Source organism: Convolutriloba macropyga, chromosome 8 (assembly GCF_964194025.1).
Source record: "Convolutriloba macropyga chromosome 8, txConMacr16.3, whole genome shotgun sequence".
NCBI lineage: Eukaryota > Metazoa > Xenacoelomorpha > Acoela > Convolutidae > Convolutriloba > Convolutriloba macropyga.
The window spans coordinates 30,537,228-30,555,489 of record NC_134475.1 but is presented as its reverse complement, the minus strand read 5'-3'; the positions used below and the strand labels follow the sequence as shown (position 1 = coordinate 30,555,489).

General features: G+C 35.6%; 2 protein-coding genes across 5 annotated transcripts in view; one reads left to right on the top strand and one right to left on the bottom strand.

Annotated features, from left to right (window-relative positions):
• Positions 1-574: 574 nt before the first annotated feature.
• LOC142344071 (uncharacterized) lies at positions 575-10,783 on the top strand. 4 transcript variants are annotated; one of them, XM_075395549.1, is made up of 4 exons: positions 575-693; positions 1,100-1,443; positions 1,822-2,020; positions 9,585-10,783. In XM_075395549.1, the coding sequence occupies exons 2-4, from the start codon at positions 1,282-1,284 to the stop codon at positions 10,055-10,057; spliced, it is 834 nt and encodes a 277-aa protein (XP_075251664.1). In that variant the 5' UTR covers positions 575-693; positions 1,100-1,281; the 3' UTR covers positions 10,058-10,783. The 4 variants fall into 4 exon arrangements, with proteins under 4 accessions (XP_075251664.1, XP_075251663.1, XP_075251666.1 ...); XM_075395548.1 differs by having other exon boundaries at positions 579-666; XM_075395551.1 differs by having other exon boundaries at positions 589-666; positions 1,136-1,443.
• Positions 10,784-13,018: 2,235 nt separating this feature from the next.
• Positions 13,019-18,262, bottom strand: part of LOC142345014 (casein kinase II subunit alpha-like) — a 29,512-nt gene continuing 24,268 nt past the window's right edge. Inside the window, exon 8 of the mRNA XM_075397098.1 lies at positions 13,019-14,231. Within this exon, the coding sequence (XP_075253213.1) occupies positions 14,012-14,231 (220 nt within the window). The 3' untranslated portion in view covers positions 13,019-14,011. The remainder of the gene's footprint in view (positions 14,232-18,262) is intronic.

The following is an 18,262-nucleotide window of genomic DNA, read 5'->3' as shown; positions in this document are numbered from 1 at the left end:
TTTATTGCACCAGTTGATTGAGCAATACTAACACGCGATATATATCTATCAAACTCCGAGGCCAAGCGGAGTCGTTAAATAATTGTGAGGGTTCTAAAATAACTATCGTCGCGACTTCAATAATTGCGCAACAGTGGCGATGCAAGAGCAGCTGAAAAGGACAAATTTTGCTGCGTTTAGTGGTCGCTGACAAGTTGGTCCATCGATAAGAAGTTATACTACTGCTGCTGTTTGTTTTCGCAACGAGAATGGTCTTTCACATTATATCCCCCCCCCCCGCTTAGCGGTCACATAACCTATTGTCTCCCATCAGGGTAATTATACTATAATGGGGGACTATAATTTCATATGGGGGGGGGGGTTATAATGGGAAATACCCACGCGAGTTGGTTAAACGCATCTTTATAGGAAAACAGTGAATGTCTATGCAAGCTCCCTAATGCCGGGTTACTAAGTCCTCCGGCGGGCGATTAAGAATTATCGTCTAACACAAACAAGTTTTAATATGTACATCATTCATACCTTCAGCCAATTTGGCAGAATTTATTGAGTACATTTTATGATCTTTAAGAGATGTCAAACACAGCTCATTTAGAATCATCAAGAGTCACAATTGAGACAAATGAAATACACGAAAAGAGAGACAGTATGAAGATGACACGAACAGTAAAGTTTTTATCCTGACCCTCAAAAGTAGTTTTGCACCCCCTAGTTTTACGAAATAAAAACTCAATTTATGACGCAATAATACTCGTCTTATTATTGCGTTATAGCAACTTGTAATCAAATTTCGAAAACAATTTTTACAGCTCAGCACGCTGATGGTCTTTCCTATCCGCGGAATTCAAATGTCAGTGAAAAGAAAGTTGTCTCAAAATGTGACGTTTTCACGTTTGTTTAGTTATGATTGAGTTTTCATTTGCGTTAAATATTAGAGAAAAAGGATGTGAAATATGTTTAATTTCGTGACAATTTTTACTGTGAAATTTGGATCGAGCATTTGGTGAGTTACCATTTCGTATTATCTGAATTTCATTGATAGGCAACACCATTAGCGTACAGGATCAGCTAGGGGTCCTAACTTTCTTTTGATGCTCAGTATACAAATCTGTCACAATGGCGTAATTACTTGCAGTCTCGGTATCCGTAGATCGCAACCTCATTATTGATTAAAATTTCAAAAGTTTTTTTTTACAAAATATGATTGACGGTGCCTTATGAAACAATTGCGCGTGTAGTGAGTGAGTAAAAATAGCTAAGACGCGACCAATAAGAGGGATAATGAACGCATCAACAGATCGGAGCTCGACAAAAGCCAGAGCAACTGTCCAGGACACGAAGACACTTCATAGTGGGAGTGAGAGACGCCCAATACAGGCAAAGTCTACCAAATCAATCACAGTAGCTAGACAGACAGAGTTTGAGGGCCGTTACTTCGACCAGGTGCGACCAAAAATCAATGTCTATTTTTTTTCAAAACAGTCAATAACAAAGTCAAAATAGCAACACATAAAATATAGGTAAAAAAACTAACTTGTACTTCACTAGAAAAGATATAGGACCTCTTCTTACTAGGCAACAAGTAGACAAAACAAAAAAGGCAAATGTAAAAATACGTTTGGAGTTTAACGGTGTCGAAGCCGTTAAAACCATCGGCTATTTGATGAAAACAGTACACGTCGATGCAGATGAAGTAATTTAAATGCATCTGAACCAAACTCTAATCTATACCAGACCTTTTTGGTTAGGTCTGGTTTCTAAGTATCAGAAAAAAAGTTTAGATAGGTTGAAGTGTCCCATTTTCAGTTCTGTGCGGTTTAGAATGAATGGGAAGACATGATAAGAAGACACGAGCTGTACTTGATGGTGCTTATATTCGTCTACATGGTGGTGGCCTTCCTAATCGGCCTTCTGAGCGTATTCGGACACACAAATGATGCTTTTAAATGGAATGACAAAAAGAGCGAGACAGACCACCATGGAGGCATTTGGTACTATTGCACAAATACAAAAGAAAAAGGTGAGCTGAAACAATACTTATGAAATAGCACTTTAGCTTAAAACTAGAATCAATATCTTGTCAATTTTGTACAATAAACAAGGTCATGTGGCTCAAAACTAGCTTTTACGAAATGCTTTATTAAATACTCAAAAATATCTTTGAGATGCCAAATTTTTTCACAAGCAAGATATAAACAAGAAGGCTTGCACGATTCTGTGCCTCGCGCAAAAAGTTCCCACATTCACATTTGAAAGCTAACTATGCACAATATCATAAAACTTGGAAAGATACAACAGAAACGTTTGCTTTGGCAATAAATTTGTGTATTAGCAAGCTTCTGCAAATATAGCAAGCTTCTGCAAATATAGCAAGCTTCTGAAAATATAGCAAGCTTCTGCAAATATAGCAAGCTTCTGCAAATATAGCAAGCTTCTGCAAATATAGCAAGCTTCTGCAAATATAGCAAACTTCTGCAAATAGAGCAAGCTTCTGCAAATATAGCAAGCTTCTGCAAATATAGCAAGCTTCTGCAAATATAGCAAGCTTCTGCAAATATAGCAAGCTTCTGCAAATATAGCAAGCTTCTGCAAAAATGTTTTAAAACTCGGGTTTGAAAAAAGGAGGGAAACAATACCGCAGTTTACAGAGGAAAACGACGCAAGAGTACCCTATAACAAAGTATTTCACAATTGGCGGCCAATAATTTGGAAATAAGTTCTAAGAAAAAGAGTTGATATACAATAAAACGGCAGTTAAGACCCATTTTACACTTTACAACTTTTTACTGACTTTGAGAAATCTAGCAATGTTAATTTCTCTTCAGTTGACCCCCGGAATCAAAATTAATTGTACATGATACCGTGTACTACTGATTTTGAACTGTGGTAAAAAACACTAACAAATGTGGCTGAGAAAAATTAAAAGCTAAGGTAAAAAAATTTTGCTTGATAATCGAAAATCGACCAGAAAAAGCAAGCCGAGCTCCACCAGAATTGCAAGACGAGCTCCACCAGATTTTTGGAGCTCGTCTTGCAATCAGTGAACTTTTCTCACAACAACCTAATTGTAGTCATGAGATTTTCGTCAAGAAATTCGGCATTACTGTACACTTAATCAATTTATAGCTAAATTAAAATATGGCTCAAATTGTTGGCGATTATTTGCTCATCAACTTCTGCTTATAAGCATTCAAATAGAAAGTATGAATGAAAACAGCATGCAAAGTCAAAATGAGTTCACGCAAATAGACAGAACGGAGGACGCAGGAAGAACGATCAAAACTCTTGACAAAAAACAGGAGCTAAACAATTAGCTTAAATATATAAATTACCATTACAATAAAAAATCTTGTTTTTCAACCAAAAGAAAGAACCCGAACAACTGAAGTTAAGAAAAAAAGAAGAAAAAGTGAAGTAAGATATTCAAAAGCTCCCAGTAATTCCTGTGAGAATATTCACCAAATTTAGTGTCATGAGTAGGCACAGACTACAAGCTTATAAATAAACAACAAAAAAAAACAATGGAGGACAAGAAAGGGTGCAAAGTGTTAAATAATTAGGGTGCAAAATGTCACCCAATTTAGTGAAACACAAATACAATCTTGAAATTGTTGTAACTATCAAATAATCAACAGAATTAAAAAGCACACAACACTACGTATTTAACGTAGATAGAAAACAAAACGAATATGACGAGAAGTCTCAGCCAATGCTTTTTTACATCCAAAAACAGAAGGTATCAACAGGTTGAAATAAGGTTGAAGCCCAAATCAATGTAAACAATTTTAACACTAGGCTTTCTACTGCCCGTACAATTTGGCTAAAAGATAGAAGACTTTTAAAAACGCAAATTTGCTATATTCCAAAGGAATTCATAATTGCCGGCTAATATTTTGAAAATAAGGTTTAAGAAGAAGAACTGCTATGATACAAAAATGAGGCAATTATTCCAATTTCTGGTATTGTTGACGGCTTTACTTTTCCATCAGTTCATCAGGTCGTTACAACTTTTAACTGATATTGAGAAATCTAGCAACTTCATTTTAGTTGGCCCCGAAGTCAAAATTACCTGTAAATGATATCGTGTATTACTGATTTTGCATTGTAGTCAAAAACTGAAGTGACTGTGAAAATTTCGAAACAAACTAAGGTATCAAAAATTTATCTTCATAACCCAAAACCAACCAGAAAACATGAAAAATATTGGAAACAATTTTTGGACCGCGTCTTTGAATCAGTAAACTTTTCTCACAACAACCTAATTATAGCCATGAGACTGCTCAAAAAATGCGGCATTAGTGTACACTGAATCAATTGTTGATTAAAGTTACAGCTAAATTAAAATATGGTTTTAATTGGTGCCAATTATTTGCTCAGCAACTTCTGCTTAAAAGCATTCAAATAGAATGCATGAATGAAAATCGCATGGAGAAGTCTAAGTGAGTGCACGCATATAGACAAAACTGAAGACGCAGGAAGAATGATAAAAAATCTTTGCGATGAAAAATAAAGCTCGTAAACAATTAGCTCGATTACATACATGACGGATTACAATACGAACTCGTGTCTTTCAAGGAAGGAAAAGAACCTGAATAATTGAAGTGAAGAAAAAAAACAAGCGAAACAAGATATTCAAGACCTCCAGTAAGCAGACTACATTCTTTGGAAATAAACAAAAAGACAATGGGGGACAAAAAGGGTGCAAACTGTCTAATCAATTAGATTGATAACACTGAGTGTAATCAATTTAGTGAAACCCCAATACATTCTGAAATTGTCCAAAAAATATCAAACAGTCCAAAGAATTAAAAAGCACAGAACACTACCTACAAAAACTAATATGACTAGGATTCTCAGTCAATGTCAACTTTATTAACTTAATTCCGAAAACAGAAGGTATCAAAGTGGTTGAACTAATATTGATAACCAATTCAATGTAAAAGATTTTTACACCCTGGGTTTTTCACTGTCTGTACCAATTGGCTAAACAATAGAACATTCGATGTCCAGATTTTTTTTTAACCTTTCCTACATTCATTGAACTTTCACATCACAGCCTATATAAAACCTTGCTGCTTCAATCATCCAGCATAATGTTACTTTGAAGCTCTGAAGCAGTTGTTTTCGTATTATTTGTGGTAATCATTCTGACCAACTCCCTGCCATTTGTTCGGTTTAAATTTTTTAAATCACAGAAATACATTTCAACTTTTAAAAGATTAAATAATCTACAATTATAAAGAAAAAAATTCAATAAAAAACTATTATGCGACAAGAAACATACAAGGTGTTTGCAGCAAAACTCAATCTCAAACACATTTGAACAAAGACGTGTCAAACCCGTATAAAGCACATTATAAGAGAAAAATTAATGGGTTTTGAGACAAAATGAAAAAGAAACAGGAACTTTAAAAAATGGTCAGTTTCTCCAATGGGTGTCGGAATTAAAAATCAAAAGGACTAAACAATTTACGTCTAATCTTAAGATGTCTTTTAAAACATACGAGCTTTCAACAATAAGAAAAGCACAGCCCCCAATGCGAAAACAGATGCAGAACACAAATCCACTTAACATGCAAAAAAAAACATAGCTGACAGATTGCCAGAAAATAGCCGCAATAGCTACGTAGATCTGCAGTCTCAAAAAACAGTAAAAAAAGACCGACCAAAAAATTCGTCTTTTCATTGAAGGCTGATCTGTTATATTTGGATTAAAAATCTGTATAAGTTATTGCTGCCTCTATTAGCTGATCTCAAATAACCTTCATTTAGAGTGACACACACCCATTTGACCTTATCTCTTTGAATTGAAGAAAAAAAAGTCAATTACAAAGTGAGGAAGTCATTTTTGAGAGTGAGGTAAGTCAAGTCTGACCAAAAATTTAATCACGCAAATGAACTGAAAAAAACTCGCTCCACTAAGAGCGAAAAACAAGGTCACGCACGCACCTCAGTTGAAATTGCATGATCGAAAGATCAAAAAGCAGATTTGAAGTGGTTGTGACGTCATATGGTTGTAACAAAAATCGCGACGAAATAAAAAAACATAGCCGGTAGAATACCGGAAACGACTCGAATCGTCGTGCATTATAATCTCTAACCTAACCTTACTGAAATCAGAACATCAAAATAGAGAAAAGATAAAAACAAACCACATTAAACTGTTTTTAAAATGCCGACAATTTTTTAGGTGCGGGGGAGAGCAAGGTGGGGTGGGTAGATAGGTTGGGGAGGTGGGTAGTGCTGGGGTAGTTGTTGGGAGTAGCTAGGTGAAGGGAGGGGGTAGGGGTAGGTGGGGGGGTACAGAGTTGGGGGGGGGGTTGTGCGTTGTAGTTTAGATATTTAGGGTTGACTTATATAGGAACAAAAAATCTCAAAATGACCTCTTCACCTTGAACATAACCAGCATTTCCTAATTACTATACATTACAAACGAAGCTACTGTTAAAGTCCAATGTCCGAAAACAGAAGTCAACAATCAAAAACGGAACTAAATGCTCGAACAGAAAGAAGTCAAAATTCAAGTCATGAACAAACCTGCTTTCTGCTAAAAAAAAAACCTGTAGAATCTCATTACTCCTCTTCGAGTCGTAAAAACCAAGAGAAGGTCAATAATAGCCCCAGCTATCGCTGTGCGGCTATTAATAAAACAAAATTAGGCAAATTACTTCGAAGTCTCAATTATTAAATAACAAGCATTAGTAGATGAAACTTTACCTCATTACTACATAAAACCTGTTACTACTGTCAATAGACAAGTCACCAAAGAACGAAACATTTAGCAGATTTTAAAAAATGTGCGTCAAAACCCAAATGGCGCGTTCTCCTTTTATAGAAAAGTATACGTGAAGTGAACAGTGAGTAAAAAACATTGGAAGTCAACTCTCAGGCTTGAATATATTCACACAAAGAGTCTTATTTTAAAATGACAAGCTTATAAACCAAAAAGGAGCAGATATTGAAAAAAGACGACTCAAGTAAGATCCAAATCAGACGAATGGTAACATTTGTAGCTTAATCATAGCCGCATGCGTAATTAACGCTACTTATAACAGCTCATATTGATGGTTTTTTGACTGGTTGAATAAAAATTCATCTGAAAAAAATCAATCCAGCATTAAAAAAACAAACCGGAAAAATTTTAGTATCTACGTTATATTTTCGAATTTCAAAGCTACGAAAAGCAATAGTTGTTCAATTAAATTTTTCGATAGTTTCCCTGTAAATTGTGCCTCTGGACCAAGTTAGTAGTAGTAGTAGTAGTAGCAGTAGTAAAAAGACTTCTATTACCTTTGATAGGATATTATAGCATTATAAATAAAGTAAGCATTGTTTTCATGTCAAAAGAAAACAAGGTTAACAATTACAAAAAAATGAACTCAAACATCAAATTATTGCCTATCCTGTACAAACACTACATCTACATTTTAAAGCTCAAGTACACGTATTATTAAAGTCATATTTCGTTCCAGGTCCATATTACGAGTATTTACACTCCTTGTCTCAATTGTGAAGAAATCATTAAAATATAGACAATTTTGTTCGTTCATTATAGCAGAGAAGAAATGTAAATCATTCTCAATCAGCTGATATACAACTGGCAGGGAATTCGATGTAATCAACGAGCCATCATAGTCACCAGGTCAAAAGCACCACCTAAGATTTGCGCATATGGATAATGTCAGGGTATCAGGCAGGATAGCCATATAACAATCCTGATAGAACGCAAGCTTTATATAAATTTAACTTAACACCAGAAGGACGACCGTAAGGAACGCTATGTTTCAATTAATTTAGAGCTCTCCATGCTTTCACAAGTCTGATTTTAACATGATAGAATTCTAAAATACATTACTTTTAGGTTTTCACAGATCGATATTGGTAATCCTCATTAATTTTTATGATTTTTCTCAGAACCACATAAACAATGAACAACGAACACAACAAATGATTTTTTGCGAAACATCAAAAGCACTGCAAAAAGAAAAGAAATGGGGCCAAAGTATTCAAGAAACATATCATCAAAACCTATTAGTAAAATTTGGAAATGCTGTGGAATCTGAACTGCAGTAAAAATATGTTTATAAACATTTTCAAAATAGCGCAGAATTTCTATTTGTGGTGAAATTTTAGACGCAGGGAGCTTCAATTTGATACCATATATGTTGGTTTGTGATTCTCTCAACCAGGGTCAAAAAGTGCCCGAGCAAAAAGTGGGGCTGGCATACAGTTCTCCCATCCAATTGGGTAATATATGTTAAAGAGTAAAGCTTAGCATTTAAAATTTGTTTGATTATGTGGATAAAACATCATTCCTCGCTACTATACTTCCCCGGATACTTCCCAGTAAGAGCCAAAAAGCGTGCAAACATTTGTTTTTTAGTAACCTTAAAAGTTCTAAATAGCTGATTGAAAAAATTCTTTCACTAAACAATCTCTGGCGCAAAAATAACGTACTGGACCTTACAAAACTTGAAGAAATTCAAACAAAAACGTCAAACCAATGAGTCCAAAAATGGATTCCATAGCTGAAAACTAAATCAGTTCATCTTTTTAAGTTGACCTAAAAGCGAAGACCTAAAATTTGATCGGTTGCAACTTTGTTAGTGCTGTTGAGCTTTTTTTGCAATTTTTGGTACTACCAACTTTCGCTTTTTGCAAAAAATGGGGAAAACAGGAAAGTCCAGAGGGCATTAGGTCGCTGATCAGTTCTCTCACAGCTTTACTACTATCTGGAGTGAACAAATCACCGAATTTACACAAAAGACAAAACAATGGTGTGAGGGATAGTTTTTGCGAACGCCCCTGCCTGCCCTCCCCTCATACAGCCACAAACCCCGCAAGCGCAAAGAACCCCCCCTCGCCTCAAAACAGTCCGGACCCTTTAGTCACATCCTTTTCTACTCCTTTCCCCCGTTCTCAGCTAAGATTAAGCAAAACCGATTTCTCGTTAGTCTTTGAGAGCAATTCGTCCGACGTTAGTCAGTTATGACATTATAGCAGTTGGTCTTTTTATACAATAAAACCTATGAGATGAAAGTCGGTAGTACGATAGAACTACCGACTTTGATCTTACGGTTTTTTATCGTCTGACCATTCAACTCGTCCACAAAACGGGATACACGGGTAATCCCCGAAAAGTATTAGGTCGCTGAGCTTTACATGTCTCTAAGTGTTCAAATAACCGAAGCTGCTGAGAAGACAAAATCATGCAAATCATGGTGAAAGAACAGTTTTTCGCGGTTTAAACTCGCCTTCTTCACCTCACCTCAATCCACCCCTAACCCCGAAAGGATCACAACTCCCTCTAATGAGCGCCCTTTTCTACTCTTTCCACTAATCTCAGTTAAGTTTCAACTAGCGTTCCTGAGCCCCAGCTAGCTATTTGTGGAGCCAACCATTCGCCCGTCGTTTGAAAGCTCAACGTTAGTCGGCTATGTTAGTAAATATTTAGTAGAAAATTTGGATTAACTAACATGTGGTTAAGCAAAAAAAAAAACACTGCTCAAATAGCTTTTGAGAACATATCTGCTTAAAGGAAGATTTTTGGCTTGTATTTATTTTTGACATTTGTATTTAATCAGCAATCTGTGAGGCAGTGAACAAAAAACTGCTGGACCAGTCAGCAATTAAAGAGATTCTTCGCGGTGACGAGTACAGTTCATACGTCGCAGCCAGAGCATTCCTCATCATGGCCCAAATCTACAACGTGCCACTAATTATAGCACCTATGGTCATACTCTGCATGAAATTGTACAACCAGGTTTTGTTCTGTGGAATGACTCTGACTGGACTCTCATTATGCATTTGGCTCATAGTTTCCGCAGCAATAATGACGTCATTATTTAACGATAACTGCCCGAGTCGTTCGAACTGTGCTGGGTGGAGTGTGAACTTGTTATGGGTGTGTACGGCACTTTGCATTTTGGTTGTTGCACTACCAATATGCATGTTTTGCACGACAAAGCGAATTGACGAAATGAAACAAGAGGAAGAAAGACAAAAATATGAACCAATTCATGAGCCTTTCGATATGAAAATTGAGCATCACGAGTAAAAAATTAGAGCAATTGATAAGTAAAACACAGCGCTCAAAAAAGAGATGAATTCAAAAAACACCAGCACATATTATATTCAGTAAGAATCAATGAAATGGTAACTTAATTCGGGATTTGTTTTGAGTTTTGGACATATCAGGTTTCACGGGGATGTGCTTTTAAACTTTATATATTGGGGACATAATTTAACTGCTTTTTTGCTATTAAGCCACATCTAAGTAGGCTGAAACAAAACAAATCCCTAATTTCACTTCCATGGCGCAGGGAATAAAAACGGTTCGAGCTGTAAGGCATCAGTTAGAGGTGCAATATTTGTGGCTACACACACATTCTTGAGAAAAAAAAAGAAAAACGATTAAAGAATCAGAGAAATGACAGAGGCACAATATCTCCCATATTGTTACGGTTCTGGATAATTTAAACCTATCAGCCGTTTTTGTTCCCAGTTGTGTCAAGTGTAGTGTTAATTTAGTTCTTATCTTTATTAAGTTTTTGTAAATTTGAAGTGATTTCAGTGGCCCGAATGACCAAGACCCGGTAATTATCGATTGCGTTAATGCTTTAGCAAATATGGTTACTATCTTTTAATAAAAAATAATTTGGTGATAACTGTGATACCAAATTGAATTCAGTTAAAAACAAATAGAGGAAATGCCCATCAATGGAAAATGCCTCTATTGCATCACAAACACCACATTATAGAATAAAATCATATTTTGAACGCAGCCTCTTTTTAACACTCGACAATTTAAGTGAAAAAAGCAGGAACTACGCCCGACATAGCAGCCCATACTGAGTTAAGGTCTCATTTTAAAACAAGGCTTTGCCCAGCTAACTCAAGGTATAAAAAATTGTTCCAGTCATCATTGTTCCAGTCATCAAAGTCAAAAATACGGCTCCAACTTGCTTCAAACTACTCTTTAAGGACTGAAAAATCCGTCCAATGATTTTAGGTTGTCAATTAGCTTGCGAACTTCAGCTTAACATTTGAAAACTTTAAGCAAGAGCAAATCATATTACAAAAATCGCAAATCCAAGCGTAAAGGTAATCTGAGAAGAAACTTGATCATACCTTAATGAAGAAGGACCTCCAAAACCTATATTACACGCTTGCACTAAATAATAGCAGTTTATGCAAATCATGAAGCATATAAGCATATAAAAATTGACACAATAATATGGCATATTTATCTGAAAGAGCATTCTCACATATTTATTTTACAATTCCTTGAATTGAATATTTTTTCTAAGCGCTTCTGAATTTCCAACGAATGACAATCCGAGTAGACAAATCCCCGTGATTAACACCATAAAAAGAGGATTCTTAGCAATCTTGCAAATTCATAAATGATTCTTAGTTATCATACTAACTCAAACGTTTTCATGGAATCCTATAACAAACATGCCAAGATCAAGAATTAACCCTAAAAATCAAACCACCAAATCTGACACCAACAAAAAGGAATTTCATGTGCTTGTCTTATTTGCAATTTTAAAATTGACTATCTGTGCTCTACATAAGATCGATGCCAAGCACATCCATACGTCTGCTGTTTAGTTTCTCTACTTCGTGTAAACTTTAATTGTATAATGATATCCCTAACATTTTTCACTACATTTGACAGCAGTTATCTTTGAAAACATTATTTTTATGAGGGCTACTTAGCGCATCATTAGCGATTTAATAGCAGCCCAACCCAAAACAACGATTTAAGAAGTAGCACTTCAGAATCTTAGCAACCAAATCAGAAATGACAATTATGCAAACAATAAAATGAAAATCGCAAAATTTAAATTAAGTTTCTTGATTTCGCAAAAAGACGTTCAAAACCATTTCTCTGGAATCTGTCCAATAACCCATGTGCAAGACCTAAAAAATTTCGTGAAACGTCAAGATCGATAAAATCGGAAAATGACAATATAAATTTCCGAAAATGAGAAAACAATTGCTTTATTTAATGAAATGTTGATTCAATTCGTAATATTTATATATTTAGAAACTTTTATTGTTTCCAGAGGCTTTGCAGTAAACCAGTTACCAAATTGAGAACAGCAAAATAACAAATTGAAAACATCAAAACTTGCAAGTGTTTTTAAAATGGGTGAAATTTGTTTTTAAAATTAAGGCTGGCTGGTAAAAATTTAAATGTTGAAAACCAGACCATCGCCACTAGAAACTATGCAGTAACATTTGAGCAAACCCAAGAAGAGCTCCGCTGGCCCCTGGGGTGGGCATAACTCAAAAATGACAAGAATTGTGAAAAAAATGGAGAAATTAGTATCAATTTTCGTGTTTTTTTGCAGTACCATATCATATAGCTCGTTGAACTAAGGCTTTCCAAGCAACTGCACCCTTGTAAGCATTTGAAAGGCTACTAAAGGCAGCTTGGGGCCTCAAGTGGAACTTAATGCCCACAGAGCCTTACCTGTTTATCCCGTTCGGAAAGATCAAATTCATTGAAATATGTGTGAAAATAAAAAGATGTGAAAACTAACGTAAACATGATGAATCATAACCGACTAAAGTTCAGCAGCTAAAATTGCGAATGAGAGATTAATTTGACTCACAAAACGCAGGAAGTCGGGAAGGTAAAAGTTAACGACCACCAAAAAATTAGAAACCACCATTGGTTTCATCACCCTAATACATATTCAACGTTTGAAAATCTGGAAGTTAGTTGGCTAACGTTATTTTCTTCGAAGAGGTTATTTTTTACTTTATAAATATGATTAATCTGGTTACACTTGCTTACTTTTCAAACTTTATTTTTAAAACTGCCCATTGAGAATCACCTCGGTCAATGACGCCGATGACAATGTGAAAACCTCTTACTAAAAAATACGCTAATGTAATCCGGAACAACTTCCAGTTTCACTTGATCATAGTCGAAACACTTAACCACAGTTTTGAGCACTTTTAGGAGTAACAATCGCCTTGGGAGTAACATTAAAAAACCGCGTAATTCCACAAAATTTATTTAACGTATTTATACTGAATCCATTAATCGGAAAGTAAAAATCAAAGCACGTTTATGACCAGTTAGTATAACTGGCGAGAAAGTCAGTTTTCCGAATTAGTATTTAATATGGAGTAAATTTAGTTACATATGATTATGGACGGAAAACCTGCAGTAATTCTATTGCATAGTCATCTATCAAAATAACAACTAGCAAGTCAAAATTGAACCAATCTACAACTCCGATTCTAGACGTATAATTTACAATTTGAAACTGTTCACTGGGTCCAGGAGAAATTCCTATTTCTCAACAAATGCAACAATCAGGTTTTTGGGGTTATGGTAAGGAGTGCTCAGCATGTTTTAATTTGGAGGGGCGAAGTGGGACAGGAAGGCTGGCTGGTATGACGTCACGCATTTGGAGGATATCGGTAGAGCACTGGAGGTACAAGTTAGTTCTGTGGTTGATTTTAGTTGCACTTATTCTCTGAGAGGGCATTCGTATAACAACAGCTGTTCCAGCAAAGAAAGAGTGAAAACAATTGTAATTTGGGACGTTAGGTGGTAATCGGAATGACCAAATTGCGATAAGAGCACACTTCATTTCTAGTTCATGAACCATGAGAGAGAAGAGAGAGCAAACGTTGACTTAATAAGGGCGCTGTGAGCACAGAAAACAAGCAAATAGCAACAAATATGATATAAATGAGGAGACTTTCATCTGGGGTACAAATTGAAACCTTTTGGAGGTATTGGGTTTTGGGCAATTTTCAATTGTGTTGAGGTTACTTGTAAATGGTTAAGGGGATGCAATAAATGCTGAATGGAGGCCGATTATATACCATCCGAATCTCCGCCATAGGATGGCTACAATTGAAGGGACATTGGATGGTGTAGTTCTTAGTTGGTACTAAGAGATTACAGGAAACAGAAGGAGGTAGGCTACGTGGGAGTTTCTATTCAATTTCGATCAACAATTAACTCGATTGCGCTGAATTAGGCAAGCATGTTCGCATTCAAAGTTGCACCACCATTTCCGTTCAACCCATTATTGCCAGCAGTACCTCCGGGGATTGCAGACGTGGAAGGGTTGCCTGAGCCGTTGCCATTGAGCCCAGCAGGCAGCGGAGGGGGCGCGCAATTTCTCTCTAGCACTGGCTGGAAGAAAGGGTGGTCCATTGCTTCTCGAGCGGTTAGTCGCTCCAATTGGTCGTACCTAAAACATATGATAGTTATAAAGGGATCCATAGTTTCCGAACACGTAAAACGGGAGCCAATTAAATTTTACACTGTGATGATAACCAATTCTATCGTCAAAACGCTATTTAAATTGGTATTCATTATTCAGTTTGGTATACAGAACATAACCGACTAACGCCGGAAGAATTGCCCTCGAACAATTAATGGGAGTTGGAATCTATTGAAGCCTGCTTCAGTCAAGGCTGGAGGAAGAAGTAACTTAATTCACTCAGGGGGTTTCAATTGACTTTATTAGAGGTCATTAACTACCGCTATTATTATTATCATTATTAAATTGACTTGGTACGGGAATCACTTTGTTAATTAATTACAAAAGCAGGACTAATTAACAGGATACTGATAGTATTTAAAGTTCACATCTTTTAATTTCAAATGAGATTTCAACTGTTTCCGAAATAACACTGTTGGACATGTCTAGTCAAAAGTTGAGATGTCATTTCGCTGGGTGAGAACATTTGCATATTTCACAACTCTCAAAAAACTCTTCCGATTTGACTGATTTCGTCAAATTAAAATTTGTCCTCAAAAATTGTCTTGCTGCAGAACGGTTACTGCGTGGTCCCTTGAAAACTTTTCAGTAATCATCGAACTTAAGGGCAGCAACACAGTTGCAAATTTTGTTCAGCATAAGATCATTTCGGACCAAAAGAAAACAGATTGGCAACAAATTGTGGTAAATGAGGCGCTGATTGTAGTCACTATCAGTAAACAATTTCTTATTCAAAGCACACTTGAGCGCTCGTCTTTGCATCTTTTCTAAATTTCTGCAATTTGGCCAATTCGAAAACCATACATTTGACGCGTACAGGAGAATTGATAAAATGTAACTTTCGTACTTACTTTTACTCTTGTAGAAAAGGGAACAGGTCCCTTCAAGAAAAAAATGCTTTTGTTGTGCCTTCGATAGCCGCTGATTGATATGACCCATTTCAACTTATTAGTAATAATTATGCCAATATCATTCACCGAAGATTTGCATGTAATTTCTGTATCATCTGCATACAAGTGGACACTACACTGATCTAACTTTTTCACATCAAAACATAGCCTGAAACTTTGCTTTGTTGATTTCCAACCTGTTTCCTTTTGAACATTTGATGGCTTTGTTTACATCATTATGTAGCGAAAATAAATTCATTTGACTTCCAAAAATTTTCGTGTCATCGGCACAAAGATATGTGCCGTTCTCCATTAGATATGACATAAAACAGCTAACATAAAACTGAACCCGCAAATAATGAATCCTGTGGACCACCACTTGTAACAGTTAACTCTGACGAAAACTCATCTTATCTATAGATATATTGTATCGTCTCATCTTATACTAACTCATCTTATAGATATATTGTATCGAACGCCTTTGCAATATCGAGATAAATGCTTAATGCAGACGATTCAAACAGCGGAAAAATTTTGCACAGTACTCCACGAGCATTTGGGCAATTGTAGAATGCTTGGACCTAAAACCATGCTGACGTTTGTCTAAATTTTTCAATGAACGATCCCTAAGTTTTCTATACAATAACTTCTCAAAAATTAGGGAAAGCGCTCACAACAGGGTCTGCAATTTTTTATGGCAATTCTCGACTCATTTTAGGATCATTGACTTTTTTTCACTTTTAGTGAAATACATTTTTAGACAAATTGTTGGGTCTGCTGAAGCAAGTTGAACTGAAAGAGGGCTCGCGTTTTCTTTGAAAACAGATGCGAAATCTTTATTGAAAGCATTGGCAATTTTCAACGATCCAGAAATACTGCTTCCAGAAATTCTGATTTCAGACAACTCTTGTTGAATGTGTGTGATTGAATATTATCCGACAAAGAATCACAATCGGCTTTTGTTACTGGAAGTTCACCTTTTTGCTCGCAATTTTCACAAGACCAACTTATGCCTTTAATTTTACCCAAAACTGCCGAAATGTTGTTCGCTAAGTCTGAGCAGGAATCATCAAAACCACGTTTTGCAGAATGAACATTGTACACATACTACCAATTTTTCTAGCAGGATCCGCAGGGAAAATCTCAAGTAAAACCATTCAACTAAAGAAAATTTAAAGTAAAAATCACAGCCGGCAAAATGCCAGAAAAAAGCCGCCGTTGACATGCTTGACGCACATCGAGATTGAAACGGAACAAGAAAAAATTTTTAAAGTTTCTAATTCGGTGTGCAGTTTCAGTTATATTCTAAAACTACACTTAATTCAGCTTCTAAACTGAGAGCTTTCGAGCTTAATACTTATATCAGCTAGCAATCAATCCAATGGACTTTGATAATGACCTAATGGCCGGACTTTGTCGGTTTAACTTGTTTCTTTTGATTTTGCTAGATTGACATTGACCGTAGTCACTACCATGCGTAATTCAGTGCATGAAAGAATTTAAAATCCATTTAGTTGAAAGAGTGAGTTCAGTAGGCCAGGGGTAAAACGTGAAAATCTTGACTTACGGAAAACAAAAAACGTGATCATGAGCTGAAGCAAATTTTAAAAAAAGGAGCGCATAAATAATAGCCACGAGAGGCTGACGGCGGCTATTAAAAAAACACTAATTTCAGCGCCTTTTCATTTCACTTTTATTAGTAAACTTCGGTTAATTGAGCGCAGCTGCTGAATCTTGAGAATGAGAGAAATTCAGATCACACAAAACGAAAATTCACAAACAACACCTTAACTGGAGCTAAAACCATTCCTTTGTCTTATATTAATTCTTTACCTCGCCAGATTTGATAAATTATTTGGCAAAAAACTACACTTTTCATAACTAGAGGAATTTGGGCATTGACATTGTTGAAACAAGCAAAGAAGTTGCGGCATAAATCCAAAACCAAACAAAATGCTCCACGCATAATTAGTTTTCAAGACACAGTTTGCACCGAAAAAAACTTGCTGTTAAATATTTGATTACTGCAAAGTTTAGTATTAAAGGAGACATATCTGGTGACGTTGAAAAAGGGCTCTAATTCATAGGATGCAAAACACGGAGAGAATCCCAAAACTTACCAGCCTAAAAACTAACATGAATAAATCACGATAACGGTCTTACAAACTAGAGCTTCGCAAATATCTCTGTGGACCAAAAGATACTGGGAGAGCATAAGGCAGATATTAGTAGAAATTGAATGAAAAATTGTTGGAGACAAGACCAGGGATTAAAATTTGGACTCAAAGCAATTAACACAAAAATAAAATAAATTAATTCTTGTTTGAGATTTAAAGGTAACACTCAATGAATTCAAACAGTTGCAAAATTATTATGAAAAGACAAAGGAAACAGAACTCAAAAACCAAAAAAACAATCGATTTTACAAAAACCTGGTCTCAAAACTTTTTGCTGAAAATAAAAATCACTCAAAACTCTTAAACGCAAATCTAGGAAAGTCAATTATGCATTATATTAAAAAAATTGCAAACCAAAAAAGAAAGGAAAACATCTTAAAAAAAGGCCAAAATCATTAAAAGTTTTAAACAACTGATAAACGCAGAGCAGATGAAACAAATAGATCTCAACAGAACACTAGAATGATACATGCTACAAAGTGGAGTATATTTTGTAAAAAAAAAACAAATAAAGACTGATTAATTCTAAGTTGAAAAAATCAAAACGAAAAAAGTATATCCATCCTCCTACATAGATGAAAAATTAAAACTGAGCTCAAAGAATCAAAATAAAACAACAATTTCAAAGTATTTTTAAAAATGCAATTACAGATTTTTTAAAATAAAAAACATTTAATAATAAAACGAAGCTAAAGCCCTGAATGTGCAAAAGACTTGCTAGTAATTTAAACTAAAACAAACACCGAAAAAGTTGAACAAAAATTTGCCAAAATCGCATTAGTATATGTACATCTTTTTGAACAAAAACAACAACGAAACAAGTGTCCAGTGCATGCACTGTCAATGGTACGTTGCCAAATACGCTAGTTTCTTAGAAAAAACTCACTCAAATATCCAAAGAGAACACCGCTACCCGCTTGACCAGAAACAG